The sequence below is a fragment of the Mastigoproctus giganteus genome, chromosome 7 (genome assembly GCF_048544385.1).
Source record: "Mastigoproctus giganteus isolate SK-2022 chromosome 7, ASM4854438v1, whole genome shotgun sequence".
Taxonomy (NCBI): domain Eukaryota; kingdom Metazoa; phylum Arthropoda; class Arachnida; order Uropygi; family Thelyphonidae; genus Mastigoproctus; species Mastigoproctus giganteus.
This window is the reverse complement of record NC_143581.1, coordinates 192,353,001-192,375,263: the sequence shown is the minus strand read 5'-3', so window position 1 is coordinate 192,375,263 and position 22,263 is coordinate 192,353,001. Positions and strand designations below refer to the sequence as shown.

General features: G+C 37.7%; 1 protein-coding gene across 1 annotated transcript in view; it reads right to left on the bottom strand.

Annotated features, from left to right (window-relative positions):
* Nucleotides 1-22,263, bottom strand: part of LOC150083500 (AN1-type zinc finger protein 4-like) — a 146,913-nt gene that overhangs the window by 93,536 nt on the left and 31,114 nt on the right. Inside the window, exon 2 of the mRNA XM_090378514.1 lies at nucleotides 10,215-10,348. Within this exon, the coding sequence (XP_090234640.1) occupies nucleotides 10,215-10,332 (118 nt within the window). The 5' untranslated portion in view covers nucleotides 10,333-10,348. The remainder of the gene's footprint in view (nucleotides 1-10,214; nucleotides 10,349-22,263) is intronic.

The following is a 22,263-nucleotide window of genomic DNA, read 5'->3' as shown; positions in this document are numbered from 1 at the left end:
ATTTATTTATTTAATTTTATTATTATTTTTTTTTTTGGCTGGTGCAGCATAAGCCATAGACTTCCTTGCACCATGTGGGCATTGCTGTTACTAATAGCAACATATCTAACTGTCTCTAGAAAATAGCGTTGACTGAAGTACCAATCTTTTAGTTGAAACAATATATGCAGCTATTAGGGGCACCTAACAATGGAATGTTACGAAAATGCAAGATGAAAAAAGAAATTGTTGACAAATATTTGTATTGTTGCAGTCATATAACTGTATTGTTGCAATCATACTCACCTCAGGAAGTATGGTTGTGACATCATACAATTCAAAAATTCTAAAAAGTTAGAACTTGAGACACTATCGTATCCAGGTATCATCATAAAGGGGGAGGTGGTATGATGACCAGGCTGACTCGAGATATCATACCACTCGTGAAAAATGCGTCACGCGCTCTAATCACACTACTAGTGAGTGTTCGGCACAGACTAGTGTGAAAGTGGAAAGCGCCTCTGGCAGAAGCCACAAATGACATCACTTCCATGACCGATCAGATTTACTCAGCAGGAATCCCCAAGGATGTTTCACATCAAAAAGTTGGCAAAACTGCGAGCCCATTGTTAAAATATTCACAGCTCACCACTGAGTAGCATGCTTTGATTTCTGCCATTAACCACTCTGCCAACTTTTGTATCATCTTCAAATTAAAAAAATAAGCTTCAATATCATTATTAAATACTGATAACAGTAAGGGACCTAGAACTAAAAGCTGAGGAATACCACGAATAAAAAGTGAGTTTGGAAATTACTCAACATTACACTGATCACCCACTTCAGTTGAGTGCATTGCCTTAAATTCTATATGCTTTTTAATCAAGAGCATAACTCCTCCATCACTGCCCATCCTAACTGTCCTCTCTGTACACATTGTATAATTACCATATTCAAATTCTGCATCACTATGTCCAAGTGACATCATGTTTCCAACATCCTGACAATGTTTGCATTTGATGACTAAGCTGAAATTCATCAAATTTATTTAGCAATTTACAAACATGTAAATATGTGTGCCTGTTTTTCACTTAGTATGCTAACACAGCCTATGTGCTTTTCCTGTAAGAAATGCTAACAGGCACAGTAATCTCCACTTCTTTTATCCAGGTTACTCCATTTCCCAACAGAAGCAGTGCAAGAATTAATTTTACCTCTGCTTGCAGCTGTTGTTTAACTACTAGTCAGTGAATTATTAGTCTGTGGCCGACCGGGATAGCCGGGTGGGTAAAGTGCCTGCCTGGCAACCCAAAGGTTGCGGGTTCGAATCCCGCCTCAGGCTTGGATCAAAGTACTGCAAAAACCTTGGGAGGTGCATTATAGCCACAGAAGCCGATGCGCCAACAACTACCAAAAAAAAAAAAATTGTCTGCGACCCCCCCCACACACATTTTCATACCACCATTTATTACAAATTGTGTCCATAATTACTTAAAACTGCAGATAAGAGACAGCAACACTTAAAACAAGATATTTTTTTTTTTTGTGAAACTCCAAACACGAGAGGTATTAGAACCTATAGTACTTAGTACCGTGCTTGGGTTGGAGGTTGAGAAGATGAAAGAAGATATTTGTTGACAATAGACTTGAACTTACGTAGACTGTAATTTTCAGGAAAGACATATGAAGGAAGGTTCTTCCAGAAAACGGCAGTTGAATGAATAAACGAGGGAGATGAAAAACTGGTTCTGTGAGTTTCAAGTTGGACAGTAAATGGATGTTGGCTGGTGGCGGAATGTGTTCGGACTGTTTTGAAAGAGAGAGCAGGAATTATAGAAGCCAATTCAGAAGAACAGTGCCCATGGAAGTATCTGTAGAAAAGGTATGCAGCAGAAACAGTACATCTATGAGACAACAAGTGGAGAGACTTTGTTAGCGATGAGTCATTAATTAACCTAACTGCCCTCTTCTGAATGGAATCTAGAAGCCTGAGAGAGGTTTTGGGGGCACTGCCCCAGATGTGGGAACAATATTCCACGGTAGGGTGGATTTGCGATTTGTATGGAATGAACAGCTGTTTGGAAGAAAAGCAATGCTGAGAGAGAAAGAGAAAACCAAGTTTTTTTAGATGCCGAGGAAGCAATATTTGTAATGTGCTTGGGCAAAGAGAATAGAAGTCAGCGTAAACCCCAAAAGAGATATATCATTTTGCCTATAAATCAAAGTGTCACCAAAGATAAGCATAGGAGCAGAAGAATCATTTTGCGAGATACAAGACAAGACTGAGTTTTAGAAGGACTGAAATCAACTAAGCTATCTTTGCCCCACTGGAGAATTACCTGAAGATCGGCATTTAAGGAATTGGCAGCAGATTTTCGAGAACTTGAAGCTGATTGAGCTGGACAAGGTTTCTCAAAATGGAAAGTTGAATGAAATGTTCTATCATCGGCAAAACTATGGATAGGATTTCCAGTAAATGGAAGAAGGTCATTAATATACAAGAGGAAAAGAACTGAACCTTGGGGGACAAGCATTAGTGGGGAAGTTAGAAGACAGAGAGCCATCTACCATCACCCTCAGTGAGCAATCGGAGAGAAAACTGGGTAACCAATTACCAAAAACAGTTGGCAAACAATAAGATGGAAGCTTGTTTAGAAGATCTTTATGCCAAACATGATCGAAAGCCTTTGAGATGTCACGAGCAACTGCTTGTGTTTCACAAAACTTTTCCAATGAATTTGTCCATAAATGAGTAACATAAGACAGAATATCACCAGTGGATCGACACTAATGGAATCCATACTGGCGATCGTTGATCAGACGGAAGGTTTCTAGGTAGTTTAAGAGTTGGCGGTTAATTGATTTCTCCATTACTTTAGAAAGAGTAAAGTAAATGCAATAAGATGATAATTGGATGGGAGGGATTTGTCACCCTTTTTAGGAACTGGCTGGATATGAGCAAATTTCCAAGCAGAAGAAAAAACACCTTTGGAATAAGAAAGTAAAAAAGGTGGCAAAGAACAGGAGTAAGTTCAGGAGCACAGGTTTTGAGAACAAGTGAAGAAATACCATCAGGACCTGGAGCTTTCTTTGCATCAAGATTTGTCAAAATACTTCTAACATCCTTTTGACAACATGAAGACCACAGGAGGCATTGAATGGAGAGTGTTAGGAATGGTGGAAGTGTTTTACCAAGTTCATTAATACTTGAGTTGGAAGAAAAATGGGATGCTGGGAGGTCAGCTTTATCCTTGGGTGAAGTGACAACAGAACCATCTGGTTTTGAAAAAGGTGGGAGCAGAGATGGGCAAAAGTTGCAGCCAACAGCTTTGGCAAGAGACCAGAATGCTCGGCTACCATTAGGGCAAGAAGCAAGTTTTCTACTCTTAGCCTGTTCAAACTCTAGTTTGGACTGATTAATGACTGCTTTACGATTGTTGCGAGCTTGGTGTAGGCAGAAAATGAAAATGAAACTGAAGAATTGGAAACAAGCCAATCACGATATGCAACCTTCCTCTCTTGAACAGCCTTAGCACATTTATTGGAAAATCAAGGTTTAGATAAAGGATGAGATTTTAAAGTGGAGTGTGGAATAAAGGATTCCATTCCTACAAGAATAATTTCACTGACACAATCTGAGCAAAAGTTGACATCAGAAGTTTTGAAACAGTAATCTGACCAAGGAAAAGAAGAAAAGAAATCTTGCAGGTCATCCCATTTTGCATTCTTGTAATGCCAAACAAACGAGGTTGAGAATAGCAATGAGATAAAGGCTCCATTGGAGAAGAGACAATCGCCAAGTTGTGATCTGAGGCACCTAAAGGACCACTCACTTCGACCGTGTACTTAGAAGGGTTGTTTGTGAGAAAAAGATCAAGTGTGTTGGCTGTATGGTTGGGACTGTCCAGTATCCTTGTAGGTAAATGAACAATCTGTGCAAGGTCATTAGTAATTGCAAAAGCCTCAGCATCTCGACCAGCTGGGTCAGTGGGACTAGAAAATGGATGCCAGCTGCAGTTGTGAACATTAAAATCACCAAGGAAAATTACTTCACTGGTAGGAAAGTTGGACTGGAGAAAGTCAAGTTGCAAAGAGAGGAAGTCAAAGAGCTCCAAGTGATTAGTGGAGTTGGGAGAACGGTAGAGACAACAGATGAATTTGACACAATGAGGCAGAGAGATTTTAAGCCAGAGAAGATTGAAAAGAGGAGATTCCAAATTACCAAGTCTCTGACAGGGAATATCGGAATGGACACATGCACAAGTACCACCTTTGAGGCAAAAGGAATCATACAGCGTATAATTTGGGCAACTGAGATGAGCAGTAGTTGAATCAACCGATAACTGAGATTCTGTCAAAAAGTACATGGGGTTTGGCAGACTGCAAATGGAAATGGATGTCGTTGAGATTAGAATTGAGACCATGTATATTTGTGAAATGAAATAGGAAGTGTTTGAGAGGTTTAGATCTTTTTGCAGATAAGCTTACTCTATTAGTTTAACAATTAATGGTGAATTGAATAGTAAGAAAAAGTGGGGGGAGGGGGCCATGCTGTATGAAGTAATGAAATTTTTGGATATGGCGTACACATGGTAAGAATATACCCAGATCCTTGACATAATGTGGCCTCAACGATGCCCCTTGCATACACACTACTCGGACTCCTTCCAGTCACTATCTGGCAGAGTAGAGGTTGCAAGATTATACATTAGCTGATCCGAAAGCCTCTTAGAGAGTTATCAATAGGTTTGGTCTGGTGTACTAACTAGAGGCCAGCCTGCGAACAACGTTTTAGAGCTGTACACTCAAAATGTAAGGAAGATTGGATCTTGCAATGATGTTCATCATAACCTCAAAAGTCATCAGTCATACTGCATGATGGAAAAGGTGGGCAAGGGTTGACTGGAACTTCACTCTAGAGACTAAACATGGGTTCCACCACTTCAAGCCTCCAATAAGCAAAGTGGTGGTATTGCACCAGTTGATGAGAGTCATCTACCACCTAGTATTGCTTGGTAACAGAGGGATGGCATTCCTCTATGTTGTGTGGGTGCCACACCTCGACCCCTGCTAACATTGGCTCACACCTGGGTGGTCACCCACAGTGTGTTTGTGCATGGTAGTTATACCCAGGATTACTAAAAGTCCCACCATCGTGAAGGTGCAAGCAGAGGATCTGGCTGTCACAGACCATCCAGACTTCACCAAAATTGGGTCCACTTGACTTGAATGTCACCGAATATCAGTTCCATCAAAACCTTCGGGTTGCTTCACTGTGTATACAGTAAACCCCCACTATTCATGTGGGTTACGTTCCTGAGAAATGCCATGAATACTGAAAACGCAAATACTGAGTTGTGGATCCCATAGTAATAAAAGGGTTCCCTTCCAAAGTATGAAATATATAAGAAAAACTAGTCTAAAATTTTGTCTATGTATGTATAATATGTACCTACATAATATGACAATCTATATAATATCGGTGTTTAGAATCACCATAGATAACTCTTAATAAACTATAAAGTAGTTGTTGTAGGCATCATTTGCTCTTTCTCATATTGTGCTCTGCCTTCACGACGAGTTGCCATGATATTGCACTACTTCGAATAAGTAACTCTTCACTAATAGAGAAGACTATTGTTACTTATTCTCAGTTGAGTACCACCACCCAGACAGCACTGTTTCACAGCTATTGGCCGATCATCAGTGGGTGGGCAGGTACCCTGGTATTGCAGACATGACGACCCAGTTGTGAAGTTAATCACACAATATGAGAGATGCCAAGAGGTGTAGATGTCAATATTTAAAATAAATAAATGCACAAGGCATAATACTTTAAGAGTTTGGTATCTATATAATATCGGTGTTTAGAATCACCATAGATAACTCTTAATAGAGAAGACTATTGTTACTATCATGACAACTCGTCGTTAGGGCAGAGCACAATATGAGAAAGAGCAAATGATGCCTACAACAACTACTTTGTAGTTTATTAAGAGTTATCTATGGTGATTCTAAACACCGATATTAGCTGTGCTGATAAGCAAAACAATGCTATTTTTGATAATCTCAGAAAGAATTTTTCTATAGTTTTTGAAAAGCAGAATTCCTATAGGCCAAGAGTTTATACTTAGATGATAAACAATTGATTATACTTACATGATAAACAAGTAAAAAAACAAGCATATTTTTATTTAATTATCTAAATTACAGCATATCTCCATACTTATCTTTCTTTCTTCAGGTGCACACTTTGCCATTTCACTGATGCACAATTATAGAGGAAAAGAACAACACAATTCAGCAGAAGACAGGAAAAGCAGAGAACTACAGCTGAACCAATTTTTTAACACTTTAATTGCTGAAATCTGCAGCAGGTGTAGCCATTAAAAATTTGTGTGCCATGTACTCCAATTACTTTGAAATACATGACATGATCCATTCACTTCAAATTTTTGTTTCCTTTTTTTAGAAAGCAAGTCATTTAGACAGAAATCCCCTTTTGAACAGAATTATTTTTTTACGTACTGCTTTCTTTTTGATATTCTTTTCATTTTTTGTGGCTTTTAATGAAAAATAAGTTCATTTTTTTCAATAAAATTTACATTTTATTGAAAAAAGGAAGCCAATTTAGTACAATCTGTGATTTATTTAAATTAAATTAAAAAAAAAACTCATATCCACATAATTATTTATCCCTTCCAAAATTTCACTCACGGCCAAGGAGATGGATACCACACATTCAGGTACAAAAGGTACAAAAGAATGCATTTTTTGTGGCTTTTAATGAAGAATAAGTTCATTTTTTTTTCCATAAAATTTACATTTTATGGAAAAAAGGAAGCCAATTTAGTACAATCTATGATTTATTTAAATTAAATTTAAAATTTAAATTAAATTTAAAATTTAAATTAAATTTAAATAAATCACATTGGACATGAATTCTATTGGACACGAATGTATTTCTCCACTGCAGACTTCTCATTTCCAAAATTTCACTACTGGCTGTTCACTTTTGCAAAGTTTTTTTTGCAATACTCAAATAATTTCTTGGGAGAAAACATATCTTGGAATAAATGATGCTAGGAAAAAATTTTAATCTGTTAATTAAACTGTTGAATATGGTTAATTTGGAAAACTGACTGACACAATAGTTCTCAAACTTTTTCAGGTGGCAGTGAATATAGTGTGAACTAGTAAAATGTGGATTTTTTGTGTATCTATGCTATATTGCCTTTTTGTATCTCTTCAACTACTCTATCCACACAGCTAAAATTCCCCACAGGAAGAAAACAAAAAACGTTTTATTTGATTTATCTATTGAAAACTTCAGAAATCTTCCCTAATTAACAAGAAAATAGGAAAAGTTCAGGATCAAATATGAAAAGCTACACGATAGCATAAGTGAAATAGTCCTCCATGATAATATAATTGTTTTGCCACATCACTCATTTGGAGAGGTCTGGTTTCAATTCCTGTCTATGACAAGAGGAATTTCTAAAATCTTCTTCAATTGAGGTTCTAATTAGCTGATCTCAGGAGGAGGAAGTAAGGTTTTCCTTCACAAGTTACTCCAAGTTTTTTAGCTTGCACAATGTGCAAATTGGCCTGTGAACACACATTTCCAAAGATAATAACACAATATGATCTGAGTCACTGATATGCAAAAAACCCCACAACAACAAAAAATTCTGCTATGTAAGTCTGCTCTAAAATGCAGAACCAAAAGTTTGCATTCCTTGCAAAAAAATGTTTTTTGTAAACTGTATTACTATAGCATCTTTCTTGGTTATGTATTCGAACTTGTAAAAAAAATTTCAAATAAAATATTTATTAAAAACTTCTATTCTGATTATTATCAGTAAATATATTTTCTATAATTTTAACAAATACTATTTATTGCTGTGCAAGGGAAGACCTATCCACAGTTCCCATCATGCCTCTGAAGCTAGAGAGGTTAATTATTTCCTAATATCCAAACTTTTAGTTATGGGTGGGAAGCTGGGGGTAATACTTCCTTTTTACATTGGAGAGATTTTTGATAGTCATGTCACCGATCATACATTACTTAGCTAGCAGACAAAACTTTGAAAGTAAAACTATGGTACTTGTTATATAAACTAGTACTGTTGTCATGACAAACTTCTGAGTGCCGGCTGATAGACTCAATTCGAAAGAAATAAAAAAAGCTGAAATAATAGGTAAACGATAAATAATCCTGTTATCAATAAGAGGCTCCACTATACTAAACTTCAAGACAAATTCTCCAGAAGCACAGCCATAGATGTGAAGGCAAAAGAACTGGTTGGCTGCTTGGCATATTGATCATTTGGTCAGGGTACACCAACTTCATAAAGCTCTACATATGATTTTTACTGTGCATAATATGTATTCCCAAATTTTATATATTTGCATGCCTATTTTCATGTCGTGTGGACAGAAAAATCAGAATCACAGAGATGTATTGAATGTGGATGTATTGAATGCATCCATATTTGAAAAGCTCAGCACTGAAGTATATGTGCATCCCTCCATCATTTATGAAAAGTCTGAGAAACATTGTCTCTGCAACTGGAGGTATTTAGCTTTGGAGAAGCTTAGTTCAAAATTCTAACATAGCATAAGTTCATGTGTTGCCTTTTAATGTGTCAATTGCCACTGAGAAAAACATAAAAGGCATTCTCTGCAAAAATCTTTTATATATTTCAAACTGGCAACTATTGTTTTCAGGTACTTTTTATAACTTTTATATTCTGTCATGTGAATATCAACCACTTAACACCTTAGCTGGTGGATTTTCCGACCAACTTTTTGACCCTGCTTTGAGTCAATTTGGATTGGGGGGGGGGGTGCAGAGACATTTTTGGGCTTTCTTCTCACAATAATTGAATTAGTCATCGTCTAGTGAAGGTTGCTTGACAAATTTTTCCAGTTTTTTTTTCCTGTCAAATCAGAAGAAAGAGTTCTAAACATTTTCTACATTTCAGGAATGTCTGCTTTTTTTAAAATTAAATTAACTGAATTTTTCCATTCACTGTGACTAATATAAGTGAAAAGTAAATAACTAATGTGTTCCCAATTAATTAACTTTAACTAATAATATATAAAAGTAATTCTTTTCTCTTCACTGCACATACCTCACAAATTAATATGCAGTCAATATTATTGTAATGTACTTATTCTTTCCAGGATTTTAATAAAAATTGAAATACAATACATATTTTCACAGATCTTCTGTGATTAATATAATAAACAAATAGTAATAATTCATTATTTATATATTTAGTAAATTCGTAACAAACAAACTCTTCAAAAAAAAAAGAATCATTTTAATATGTACAGTGCTTAAAATAAGAATTTTTCTTTTCTGTACATCTGTCATGTTGCCCATTTGTTCCTCTAATTGCTATTACAATGTCTAGTGCTTCAGCTATGGTACACAGTGTATGGGTACATGACATGTATATAAAAAAAGACAATAATTGCTGCTTTGTTATCTGTCTGATTTAATGAAATTTAGAATGGCACAACAAATTTTTCTAAAATAGTAAATATAAAATTTCATGAAAACCCATCCACTGGAATTGTTACATTGGACAGATGGTTATTATTTGTTATTTGGTTTTTTTTTAGGAGCATTAGCAACTAAGGCCATATTGCTCCAGGGATATTCGGTGGTCATTCCCTGACCTTTCCACATCCTCAGTATTTGGTGGTGATGGGCTCGAACCCCGGTCTAATCAGAAGCATGTGCTACGCACTGCTGCTCCTTCCCACCTGGCTACAGAGGCGCCTTGGACAGATGGAAACAGTGAGGATAACAGGTACGTCGTGCAATATGAAATGAGCCTAAAAATGTTCTGTTTATACTCTGGAACAGCTACATAGGAGTTTACAACTATTCATTTGACAAGAACAGTACCATTAACCATATTTTGTAGTCACAGTAATAACTACTGCATTGTGGAAGTGCAGTAGTATGATATACTACTGTATTTCCACAATGACTACCCAGTACATTGAAGATATTTTTTCAACTAATTAAAATGTTTCCAAGTTATCCAAATAGTGGCTGTTCTTTCATCACATCACATATCTAGATTATGATACTTATTTCATATTCATTTTACTGATAATTTAATTATAAGCAAAACTACCATTTATGAAATTGGAATAAACAATAATGTGGTTAAGGTATTAGCCATTTACTTTTCAAAACAGTCTTTTTTAATTACCTTCCAAATACTGAATTTTAGCCTTGATGGAAATGACTGTTTCAAGAGGAGAAACTCTAAGTTCAAATGCAGTGCCTGTTAGTGTTTCGATAAACAGTTCAATGTGACTTTCTTCCATTCTTCCATTAGCTCCTCTACAAAATCAAAACATTATGTTAGAATTATTTAAAAGGAAATGTAATTATAATAAATGAAAATAACAATTTTAATACTCCTTTGCATCTGTTCATGATCCAGATAAACAACAAAGAACATATTAGAATGCCCCATTAAAATATTGCCACTTGCCTATCAATCATTTTAATTTTTTTATATATGAATACAGTAAAAGCTGTATATTTGTGGCAGTTATGTTTCCACATTTGTAAATTCATTAATGTGAAATTCACAAATATGGAAAGGAATTCCTTATGAAAAAAAAAAAAAAAACAGGTTACATTAAAAACTACATTACAAAAAAAAAAAAAAAAAATGTTAATTGGTTTTGACTTATGTATACAAAAACAATGAGCAAAATGTAATTTTTATGTGTGAACTGAGAGCATGGTGTTTCTGCACATCCCCCATATTGTCCATTCATTCCTCCAATCAACATACATCAAAAAACATAATATCCAGAACTTCAATTACAATACTGTATATGGTATATTAGTATTAGTAGATGCACATGATGTAAGAAAGCAAGCTTATACAGCATCAGCCAAAAAAAAAATTAAAAAAAACTTCCCATTTCACTGAACTATTCATTCCAAATGATTGTCTAGTAGTTCTGCCTTGAATTTATTTAAGCTATCAACTTCCGCAACAACATATGGAAGTTTGTTCCAGCAATCAACTCTAAAGGCAAACTTCTGCACATCTATTATACAGCTGTCTTTCCTCAGTTTTAATCTATGCCCCCTCAGGTTTGTAATCTGAGCAAGAGGAAGAATCCCATCAGCATTAAGCCTGCTCAATCCATTCAAGGCCTTATACACCTCAATCAGATCGCCTCGTAGGTGCCTAGTCTCCATAAGAGCAACCCTTTGTTCCTTTGCCAGTCTTGTCACCCTTCTCTGTACTCGTTCTAGCAACTCTACATCCTTCCTAAAATGAAGCTTTCAGACCTGTACGTAGTACTCAAAGTGTAGCCGAACCATTGTCTTATATAACCTATATAAACGTATATCTATATGTAGATATATATAGATAACCTATGTGATTTGTCATACCTATCACATAGACATGCATGACAACACAAAAGTAATAATAACTGCCATACTTCTAGTGGTCTGATTTCACTGAAATTTGGGAAGACTTAACAAATATTTCTAAAAGAGCCAAATAAACAATTTTATGAAAATCAATCTGCTGAGAGTCGAGTTATTACATTGGATGGACAGACAGAAATAATAACTGCCACTTCACTGATAAATAATAATAATAATATTGTTATTATTATTATTATGATGATGAATAAAAATAATAATTGCCATTTCACTGATGCACAATTATAGAGGAAAAGAACAACACAATTCGGCAAAAGACAGGAAAAATAGAAAACTACAGTTGAAGAAATTTTCCAACACTTTAACTGCTGAAATCTGCAGCAGGTGTAGCCATTAAAAATTCGTGTGCCATGTACTCCATCAATTACTTTGAATCACGTGACTAATAAGAAACTACTAGAAACAGGATAATAGAAACGTCCTGTTTATTTAAACAGGACATTTCGATGTCCTGTTTAAATAAACTTTGGAATGACTCAACAAATCTTTCTAAAAGAGCCAAATATAAAATATTATGAAAATCTATATACTGAGAACTGAGTTATTAAATTTTAACAGACAAAGAAATAATAATTGCCAGATTTCTATTGGTACAATTACAGTGATGCCTCAACTTATGAGATTAAATAATTCCAGAAAAACGTCTATCTAGAAACTCTCATAAATATCTATGTCTATATATATCTATGTCTATATAAGGACTGTTTATTTAAGCTATCAACTTCCACAACAACAGATGGAAGTTTGTTCCAGCAATCAACTCTAAAGGCAAACTTCTGCACATCTATTCTACAGCTGTCTATGGAAGCTCAGAATTCAAAAAAGTGTGGTTTTGCAGTGAAAAGTAATGAAATTTATTTATGTTTAAAATAATAAATTAATTATATTAATTATAATTTAATTATATAAATATATACAGTACAGTACAGTACACGTAAGAATAAATTTAAAAATATATGTACCAAATTGTTAAAGAAAAACTTTATAATTTATTTTTTTATTTTTTTTAATAAGTGACAAGTTCAATTTCTAAATTTAATTCCCAATTTATGGAGGCCTTTATTTCACATGAAAAAAAAAAGTTTTTTTTTGTTTAAAATTAGTCAATTTAGTGTGATTATTATTATTACCTATATGGTGCAAGGAAGCCTGAGGATTATTCTGCACCAGCCAAAAAAAAAAAAAAAAATTCTGAATTACCCTGTGAGAGAGAGAAAACAAGCATCAGAAGTAGAAGGGAATCATCAAGAAAGAGACCAACCGGGCTAGCCAGGTGGGTAAAGGCCTGCCTGGCAACCCAAAGGTCGCGGGTTCGAATCTCGCTCGGGCTTGGATATCACGATGGTGCCGCACCTCCGGTTACGGTTGGATTTCACGGCCATGATACACAAAGGAAGCAGGAAAATTGGTTCCTTCGTGTATTGCTCACATCATATGAAATAAATAAAAATAAAAATCAAGAAAGAGAAGAATGATGATATCCAGCTCAGGACCCTGGGTGTGCCAAGCCCATACTCATCAGATGTGAGCCCCTGGGGTTAATTACTAGTTAATGGGTAAATTAAGCACTTAACAAAGCAGAATTTAATGAACTAACTTCATTTCTCTAGTGTTTATTATACAGAAACAAATGCAATAATTTCCAATTTGTTATTGTAGTGCACACACTAGAGAAATAAAAGTTTATTAATTAAATTCTGAAGTATTGAGTGCTTAATTTGCACACAGACTATTACCACTGTGCAGCATACATTTTAAAATATTGTTAGCGTGGATATTTCTGTGCTAAATCAATATAGCTATGTTATTAGCATTAATTAGCATTAGTACAGGCATACAATGCAAGAAAGCAAGCTTATGCAGCATCAGCCAAAGGGGGAAAAAAAAAAACCTCCCATTTCATCCATCCATTCACTCAAAATTCCTGTCCAGCTCAGCCTTAAATTTATTTAAGCTATCAACTTTCACAAGAGATGGAAGTCTGTTCCAGCAATCAACTACCCGCTGGCTAAAGGCAACTTTCTATTCTATTCTAGTCTAAGCATCTATTCTACAACTGTCTTTCCTCAATTTGAATCTATGCCCCCTCAGGTTCTTAATCTGAGCAAGATTAAGAATCCCATCAGCATTGAGCTTGCTCAACCTGTTCAAGGCCTTATACACCTCAGTCAGACCACCTTGTATGTGCCTAGTCTCCAGGTGCTGCAATTTTTTATTATTATTATTATTGCTCTTATATTATTTCTCCCTGATTGGGGATTCCACCTCGTGACAGATATTGCTACCAAGTACACAGGGTGGTTGTTGTTATGTCTGGTGTTACTGTTGCTCAAGGAAATCTCTGACTATCCTACAGGTGTTCAGGATTGCGACTTTCTGGAGTTCCTTGTAGGTGTTCGCTGGGAGACCTACTGCTGCTAGGCTGTCATGTAGGGTCTTTGGCACCATACCTGTGGCTGACACAATGATCAGGATGGTCGTTACTTGTTGCATATGCGACATCTCTTTGATCTCCTGTTTTAGGTTTGTGTACTTCCTGATTTTTTCCCCATGGGTTTTCTGCAGGTTGCCAGTGTTGGGTACCACTATGTTAATCAGATAGGTAGCCTTTTCTTTCTTGTCCACAAGGGTTATGTCTGGTCTGTTGTGAGGGATTGTCCTATCTGTTATTATGTCACGGTCCCAGTACAGCTTGTGGGTTCAGGTCTCTAGTACTACCTGGAGTTTGTACTTGTAGTACGGCACACTTTCTTCGACCAACTGGTATTTCCTTGCTAGCTTCTGATGTATTATCCTGGCTACCTGGTTGTGTCTATGAGTGTACTCAGTCTGGGTGATCACCTTGCATCCCGTAGTGATGTGTTGATCATTTCTGAGGCCAGGTGGCATCGTCGACATGTGTCATCGGACACTCCGGGCTCCTTGGCGATGTATTTTCTATAATTCCTGGTGCTGATTACCTGGTCTTGGATGGCGAGCATGAATCCTTCAGTCTCGGGGAAGAGCGTCCCACTCGTGAGCCATGCAATGGAAGCAATTTTATCTATGTGCTCTTGATGGAGATCATTGTAGTGTCTGCCATGGAATGTCTTTTTTGTCCATCTTTCTAGCTTCGTTTGTACCTCCTAGTTGGGGGGACTCATCGCTTAGATTGAATGGGGTATACTGCTTGCCTACCTTCCTTATGGCCTGGTGGAGTGCTGCTGTGTGTTTCTGGAAGTAATCCTTCAGGTTAACTATGGCTGTCTTCTGTTGCTCAATGAGGTCTATCAGGCCCCTTCCTCCTTTACGATCTATTGTCAGTCTCTCCATGGCAGATTTCGGGTGGTGTTGGCAGCTCTTGGTCATCATTGTCCGTGTCTTTCTCGTGATATCCTCCAGCTTGGTGTTAGTCCAATCTACGACCCAGAAGGAGTATATTTGCACTGGGACTGCATAGGTGTTTATGGCTTTAACTGTGTTCCCTCTGTTCAGCTTTGCTTTCAGCAGACTTCTAAGTCTCTGATGGTATTTTTCGGTCAGGCAGACCTTAATTTACTTGTGCTGTAACTACTGAGCCTGCATCACTCCTAAGTATTTGTAGGTCTCTCCCTCTGCCATGGCTTTGATTTCTTTACTAGTCTGCAGGTGGTAGTTTCGGTTGACTAATTTTCCCTGGTGCAATCCGTGGGTCTTGCATTTGTCTAGACCAAATTCCATCCTAATATCATTGCTGAATTCTTCGGTGATCTGGAGTAGTTGCTGGAGGTGCTTCTCGGTTCCCACGTAGAGCTTGATATCATCCCTGTGGTGGTTCTTCTTTACTTCTTTGAGGTTATATCCATACTTGCTACTGTTGAGCCCGGTGGATAGAGGGTTAAGTGCTAGACAAAACCACAATGGGCTCAGGGCATCTGCCTGAAAGATTCCTCTCCTGATGGGGATTGGCCTGGTTGTGATTTTTTCAACCTTAGTGGTGGTATTCCATTTCGCCATCATTTCTCCTAGGAAGTTGGTCACTATCGGATTGATTTTGTAGATGTTCAGTGCCTCTATTAGCCAGCTATGAGGCACGGACTCAAAGCCCTTGCAGTAATCGATGTAGGCTGTGTACATGTTACGCCGCTTCTTGTAGACTTGCTCCATAACTGCGGCATCTATGGTTAATTGCTCCTTGCATCCTTTCTGCTGTTCGGCCATTATGTTCTGGCTCTCCAAGTGGTCTGATATCTTCCTGGTTATGCAGCTGGTCAGGATCCTGTACATTGTTGGCAGGCACATGATTGGCCTTATTTCGCCTGATTTCTTGTATCTTCGTCTTTAGGCTTCAGATATGTGATTCCTTGAGTGAGAAACTTCAGGATTGTCTCTGGGTACCTTATCATTCGGGTGTTTGTTTCTTGTACCAGTAGTTGTGGACATTATCTATTCCTGGAGTTCACAAGTTGTGAGAGTTCTTGACCGTCTGTTTTACTTCTTCTTCCTGAATCTCCCCACCCTCTCATTTCTTGTACGTCCTTGGTTTTCTTCTGTTCTAGTTCTATCCGAGGGCTCGGCTGTTATGTCTTACTTCCCTGCTCCATATGTTTCCCCGGCGCCTCCGTAGCCAGGTAGGCAGGGGCAGCACACGCTTCTTGATTAGACCAGTGTTTGAGCCCGTGACCCCCAAATACGGAGGATGCGGAAAGGTCAGGGAATGACCACTGCATATCCCTGGAGCAATATGGCCTTAGTTACTAATGCTCCTAAAAACCAAATAACAACATATGTTTCCCCAGAACTCCTCAATAGTCTTCTGCACGGGTTGTCCGTTCCCTTCTTTCCCGTCTTCTCCAAGATTCCTGTAGAAGCCTCTTTGGCCCTCATCAAAGATTCGGTTGTTTATTTTCCTCTGGGAGCTCTCTTTGTATCAGCGTAGTCTCTTGCTGAGTACAAGGAGGTTCTGCTTCAATGTGTCGAAGTACTCTCCTATTCTCTGATTTTGTGTCTCATGTTTGCTGTGGACACTGTCTCTCTTGAGGATGCTCTTCACTTTTCCAATTAATTTCTTACTCCTATTGCCCCATAGGTACTGGGTCAATTGGCCTATCTTGACTCTTAATTCTTCTATCTTCTACTGAAGTCTTCTTTCCCAAGTTGGTGGTTCTTTCTGTTTTCGGTTCTTCAGCTGCTGGTCTCTGGCTACTCTTCCGTTAATCCTCGTGGCTGCTACCGCAGCACAATACACGGCTGTTTGGATGGCGGTATTATGTGCCGATTCAGGTGGTCTGTGACTCTCCACAAGGTTTTATTCGGCCTCTGCTTCAGTATCACGTGAGTCTTTGTGGGGTTCTTTCCTTCGAATTCTGTTATGGCCTTCTTCCACTCGTCCTCTATTCTGAATATCATGACCTCTTCTCTTTCCACTTCAGCTGCTGTGGGTTGTATTTCTTCTTGCTCTTCCTCCTCTGGTTCCATATTCTTTATCCTTTGTAGTTGATCACTCACGTCCTGTTGATTTTTTTCAAGATTGCAGGTGCTATCAGGTTCTTCGTGATGGTGGTCCTTCTCTGGTTCACTATTCATTGTTCGGTGACCTAAATATCCGGGAATCGTTCCAGTCACTTGGTATGTAGTCTCGTCCTGTAAATTGTCATATCGGTCTGCAGCTTCGTTATTTCGTAATATGCTTGCATGATGTATGTATTCATTTCGATGCTCCACTTCATGTGATGGCGTTTTCTCCCTTCCTGGGTGGTCACCAGCGCAGTTGCACAGGAAGCACTTCCAGTTGGTGGGGCTGGATGATCCTGCCCTTCTCTTGTGGTAGCCATATAGTGGACAGCTCCACTGTCTTCCTCAGGAGACCGTCTCTGATTTTTCGAACAGACACCTCTGCCTAGGGCCTGAACGTGAGTGACTTTATTCTTTGCCACACTCAATGCAGTATGATTAATATTTCTCTGCGACATCATCCATCTATGGAGGTGGACCTGTTTAGCTTCAGCTTATGTCCAGTGGTAGTTCTCAGGAATGATGCCAGATGGTGCCACAATCTGCCTTAGCCGCCACTCCGACCTTCAGGTAGGTAGGTCCCTTGGAGCAGCTTTCACGATATTTTTATTACTATTAATTTATTTATTATTATTATTCTAATTTATTATTATTATTATACCGGTCTCTCAGCGTGATGGAGTCGCGTTCGCTTCCGCCAAGGCAGTACTCGAACATGGGTCCATCAGGCTGGTAGTCCAGTGTCGTAACTACTGGGTTATCACGCCCCAGTTATTATTATCCATATGGTGCAAGGAAGCCTGAAGTTTATGCTGCACCAGCCAAAAAAAAATCTGAGTATCCTGAGAGAGAGAGAGAGAGAGAGAGAGAGAGAGAGAGAGAGAGAGAGAGAGAGAGAAGTAGGAGGGAATCACCAAAAAAGAGAAGAATGATGATATCCAGCTCAGAACCCTGGGTGTGCCAAGCCATACTCACCAGATGTGAGCACCTGGACATATTTGCAGAACTTAAGCCTTTCTTGATAAGAGCACAGCTTTGTTCCCCTCACCAATCTTGTTGCCCGTCTTTGTACTATTTCTAGCAACTCTACATCCTTCCTAAAATGAGGCCTCCAGACCTCTACACATTACTCAAGTTGTGGCCTGACCACTGCCTTGTACAACGGGATAATCACTTCCTTGTCCTTGCTACCAAAATTCTATATATCACTGACAAAACTATGACCTGCTCTGGCAGCCTGTCTACACTGCTCAGAAAACTTCACATCTGACTGCACAATTACCCACAGGTCTTTTTCACTCTCCACTTCCCTGAGTGTAGTACCGCACAGTTGGTATGTTTCTCTTGGTTTACTGCTACCCATATACAGTACTTTGCATTTGTCAAAGTTAAACTTCAGTTGCCAGTTCTCAAGCCATTTGCCCAACTTATGTAGGTTCAGTTGCATTAGCATATTTTCGTTACTGTCATTAACAACCCTGCCAACCTTGTGTTATAGACCTAATGACTCTGAGGAGTATAATGAACAACTGTACAGAGAAATAGAGTGGACCATAAATCAGATTGTCTTATAATTGGCGATTTTACTTAGATATTGACTGGAACTTGTGGGTTGGTCACTCACACACTAGCAAGGCTTTTGTGGATTTATTGGATGATTGTTTTCTACAGCGGCATGTTCGGGAGGCAACTGGAGGGAGTAATACTCTTGATCTGATTATCAGCAGTTACTCTTCATGTATTAAGAATCTGCAGATGGCAGTGATCACAGTGTGGTGATGTGGGATTTACTCAAAAAGGTAACTACCATCAGGGGTAAAGGGAAGGGTTTTTGCCGTAAAGGTGACACAGTAAAAGTGACTACAGTGGTCTGAGACAGGTTTTAAATTCTATATAGTAAGAACAACTGATAATGCTACCAACAGCAAATTCTAAATGAGAAGCATTCAAAGAATTAATATTGGAAGCTACTAGGTTGTTCATTCCAACTAAGAAATATTGTTCAAAGTTTAGGGCTAAATGGATGTCAGATGAACTAATGAAACATGTGGAAGAGAAGAAAAATGCATGGGATACATATAAATTAACAGGTGACACAGAAGCCTGTGACAGATATAAGCCGGTCTGTAATCAAGTCACAAATTATGATAGGGAGGCAAAGGCAGATTATGAGAAATCTTTGGTAAAGGATGCAAAGAGTTCTTTACTTGTGTAAACTCTAGAAGGAAGGGAATGAATCAGATTGGTCCACTTGAATTTGATGGTTCAACTGCTGAGGATCCTGCTCAGGTAGCTAGCAAACTGAATGAGTATTTTTCATCTACATTTTCACATGAGGCATTATTCAGGGAGGGGAATGCCAGAGGTGTATTAAACTCTGTCAGTCAGCTAAATGACTTTGTAATAACTGAGAGCAAAGTGGAGTAGAAACTGTTGAAGATAAACAAAAGAAAGGCACCTGGGGTAGATGGGATCTAGCGTTGTATTAAAGGAAGCAGCAAAGTAAGTAAGCAAGCCCTTAGCCATAAGAGATTACTTGGACTCAGGGGAGGTAGCCGTGGACTGGAATGTGCAAATGTGACCCCAATTCACAAAGATTATCAAAGGGTGACACAAGTAATTACAGACTTGTTAGTTTAACTTCTGTTCCAGGGAAATTAATGGAGGCACTGGTCAAAGAAGCACTGCAGGATCATCTAGACAAGACTTCAGTTATTGTTCAGACACAGCATGGGTTTGTTAAGGGAAAGTCTTGTCTGACCAATTTGATTGGATACTACGATGCAAAGGAACTGGATGCAAAGAATAATTTTGATATCATATACAGTACTTGGATCTTACAAAGACTTTTGATACTGTTAAACACGGAAAACTGCTGTACAAATTGGAGCAAATTACGTCACTTCCTAAATGGAGCTAACTATGTTAACTCAGTCACTAACATGGATTCGGTAGAGTAAGTTCATACTAAGATATGGAAATGATGTCACTTCCTAAATGGCACCAACTCAGTCACTAACATTGATTCGGGTAGAGTAAGCAGCGGGTAGTAATATTATGCAAAAATAAAAGCAGAATATTACGCAAGAAAGCGGGTAGTAATATTATGCAAGAATAAAATGCAGACTAATAAAATCTGCTTCTCAAGGTTTCATTCTAAGTAGTGTAAGTAAGTTTTGATCAATTGATCAAACCGTACAAAAATTTAAACAGTTTTACTCTAATGCCACAAAAGATGATTTATGTTTTCACATAAAATAAATCATCTTTTGTGCGTACAGGGTACAAATGCTGCATTTTTTCCCCCCACATATATTCAAGAACACGTATTAAGGACATATTCAAGTATTCACTCTTAAGGTCTTGCACACAGCACTCGTCACAGCACCTTAAATATAGACAACACAGATATTTTGTAATTTTTTAAAAATTAATTCTACAACTCAGGAGAGGCAAACAGTCATAAGCACATTCACACATAAATGGACCATGAACATTTGCACAGACTCATCACGTGAAGACACATTGTGGGTTGGTCACTCACACACTAGCAAGACTTTTGTAAATTTATTTAATGACTGTTTTCTACAGCAGCATGTTAGAGAGGCAACAAGAGGAAGCAATACTCTTGATCTGGTTATGAACAGTGATCCTTCATGCATTAAGAATCTGCAGGTATCTTGATATGGTTATGAGCAGTGATTCTTCATGCATTAAGAATCTGCAGGTATCTTGATGTGGTTATGAGCAGTGATTCTTCATGCATTAAGAATCTGCAGGTATCTTGATGTGGTTATGAGCAGTGATTCTTCATGCATTAAGAATCTGCAGGTAAAAGACCCACTGGGTGGCAGCAATCACAGTGTATTAATGGGGAATTTAATTACAGATGTAACTACTGTCAAGGGTAAAGTTTTTGCTTTTTCAAGGGTAACTACAGTGGTCTTAGCCAGTTTTTAAATTCTATGCAGTAGAACCAACTGATGATGTTACTAACGGAAAATTTTAAATGAGAAGCATTCAGGGACGTAATAATAGAAGCTCTTAGGCTTTTCATACCAACGAAGAAATACTGTTCAAGGTTTAGACCTAAATGGCTGTCAGATGAACTATTGAGACAGGTGGCAGGGAAGAAAAATGCATGGGATGCATATCAATTATCAGGTGATACAGAAGCCTATGGTATACATAAATTAGTCTGTAATCAAATCACAAAGGAGGTTAGGCAAGCTACGGTAGGCTATGAGAAGTCTCTGGCAAAGAAAAACAGCAGAGACATTTATGCTTATATTAACAATAGAAGAAAGGGGTTGAATCACTTGATGTCTATGGGTTAACTATTGATGACCCTGCTCAGATTGCAGACAAATTGATTATGTATTTTGCATCTACATTCACATATGAGGAATTCATTAGAGGAAGGGAGGCCAGAAGTTTATCAAACTCTAATGGAGAGTAAAATGAATTTGTGATAACTAAAATGTGAAAGAAAAATTGTTGAAGCCAAACTTAAAAAGTTACATTGTGTGGATTTAATCTATCCAATTACACACACTGTATATATTAAGTAAGGCAGCAAAGGAGGTAAGCAAACTGTTTGCCATAATTATGAGTGCATTCCTTCAGGGGAGGCCCCTATAGACTGGAGATGTGTGAATGTATCCCCAATTCATAAAGGAGAGGGGGGGATAAAAAGGGGTCATGAGTACAGGCACTCACCAGCTTACGTAATACTCAACTTATAGAAATTCAACTTTACATAAGTTTTTGCTGGCTGGTGCAAACTCAAAAAAATCGTGGAAATGTATTTTGCATCTGTAGCAATAAATAGATGTATCGTGAAAATATCATAATGTGAACCCAATAACATATTGTTTTTTTTTTTTTTGGTAATTCGTTCCAAGACCTCAGAAGTTAATTTTTGCTATATAACTAAGCTATTTATCTCTCTAAAGGGTCATTTTTATAACAGAAATTGCACTACACTTTCATTGTTATCACATGTTCCATTATAAGAATCAATTTTGAATGCCTTTGTGATATTTTTCTAAAACACATTTCTGGAGGTGCCTACCATAAAATAAAAACAATTTGAACTTTCCGGTTTATTGGGCTTTTCTGTTAGCGCAATCTATTATAAATATGTAGTAAACTCGATCTTATTGCATTTGCAATAATCCTGATAACTGGAATTGTGTGAGTTTTTACGTTATTATGGTGAAATGTGTTTCCCCTTCACTGAAATCTTCAATCATATAAAAAACATAAATTTTCAGAATCTTCTCTTCGTTCCTATTTATTTATTACAA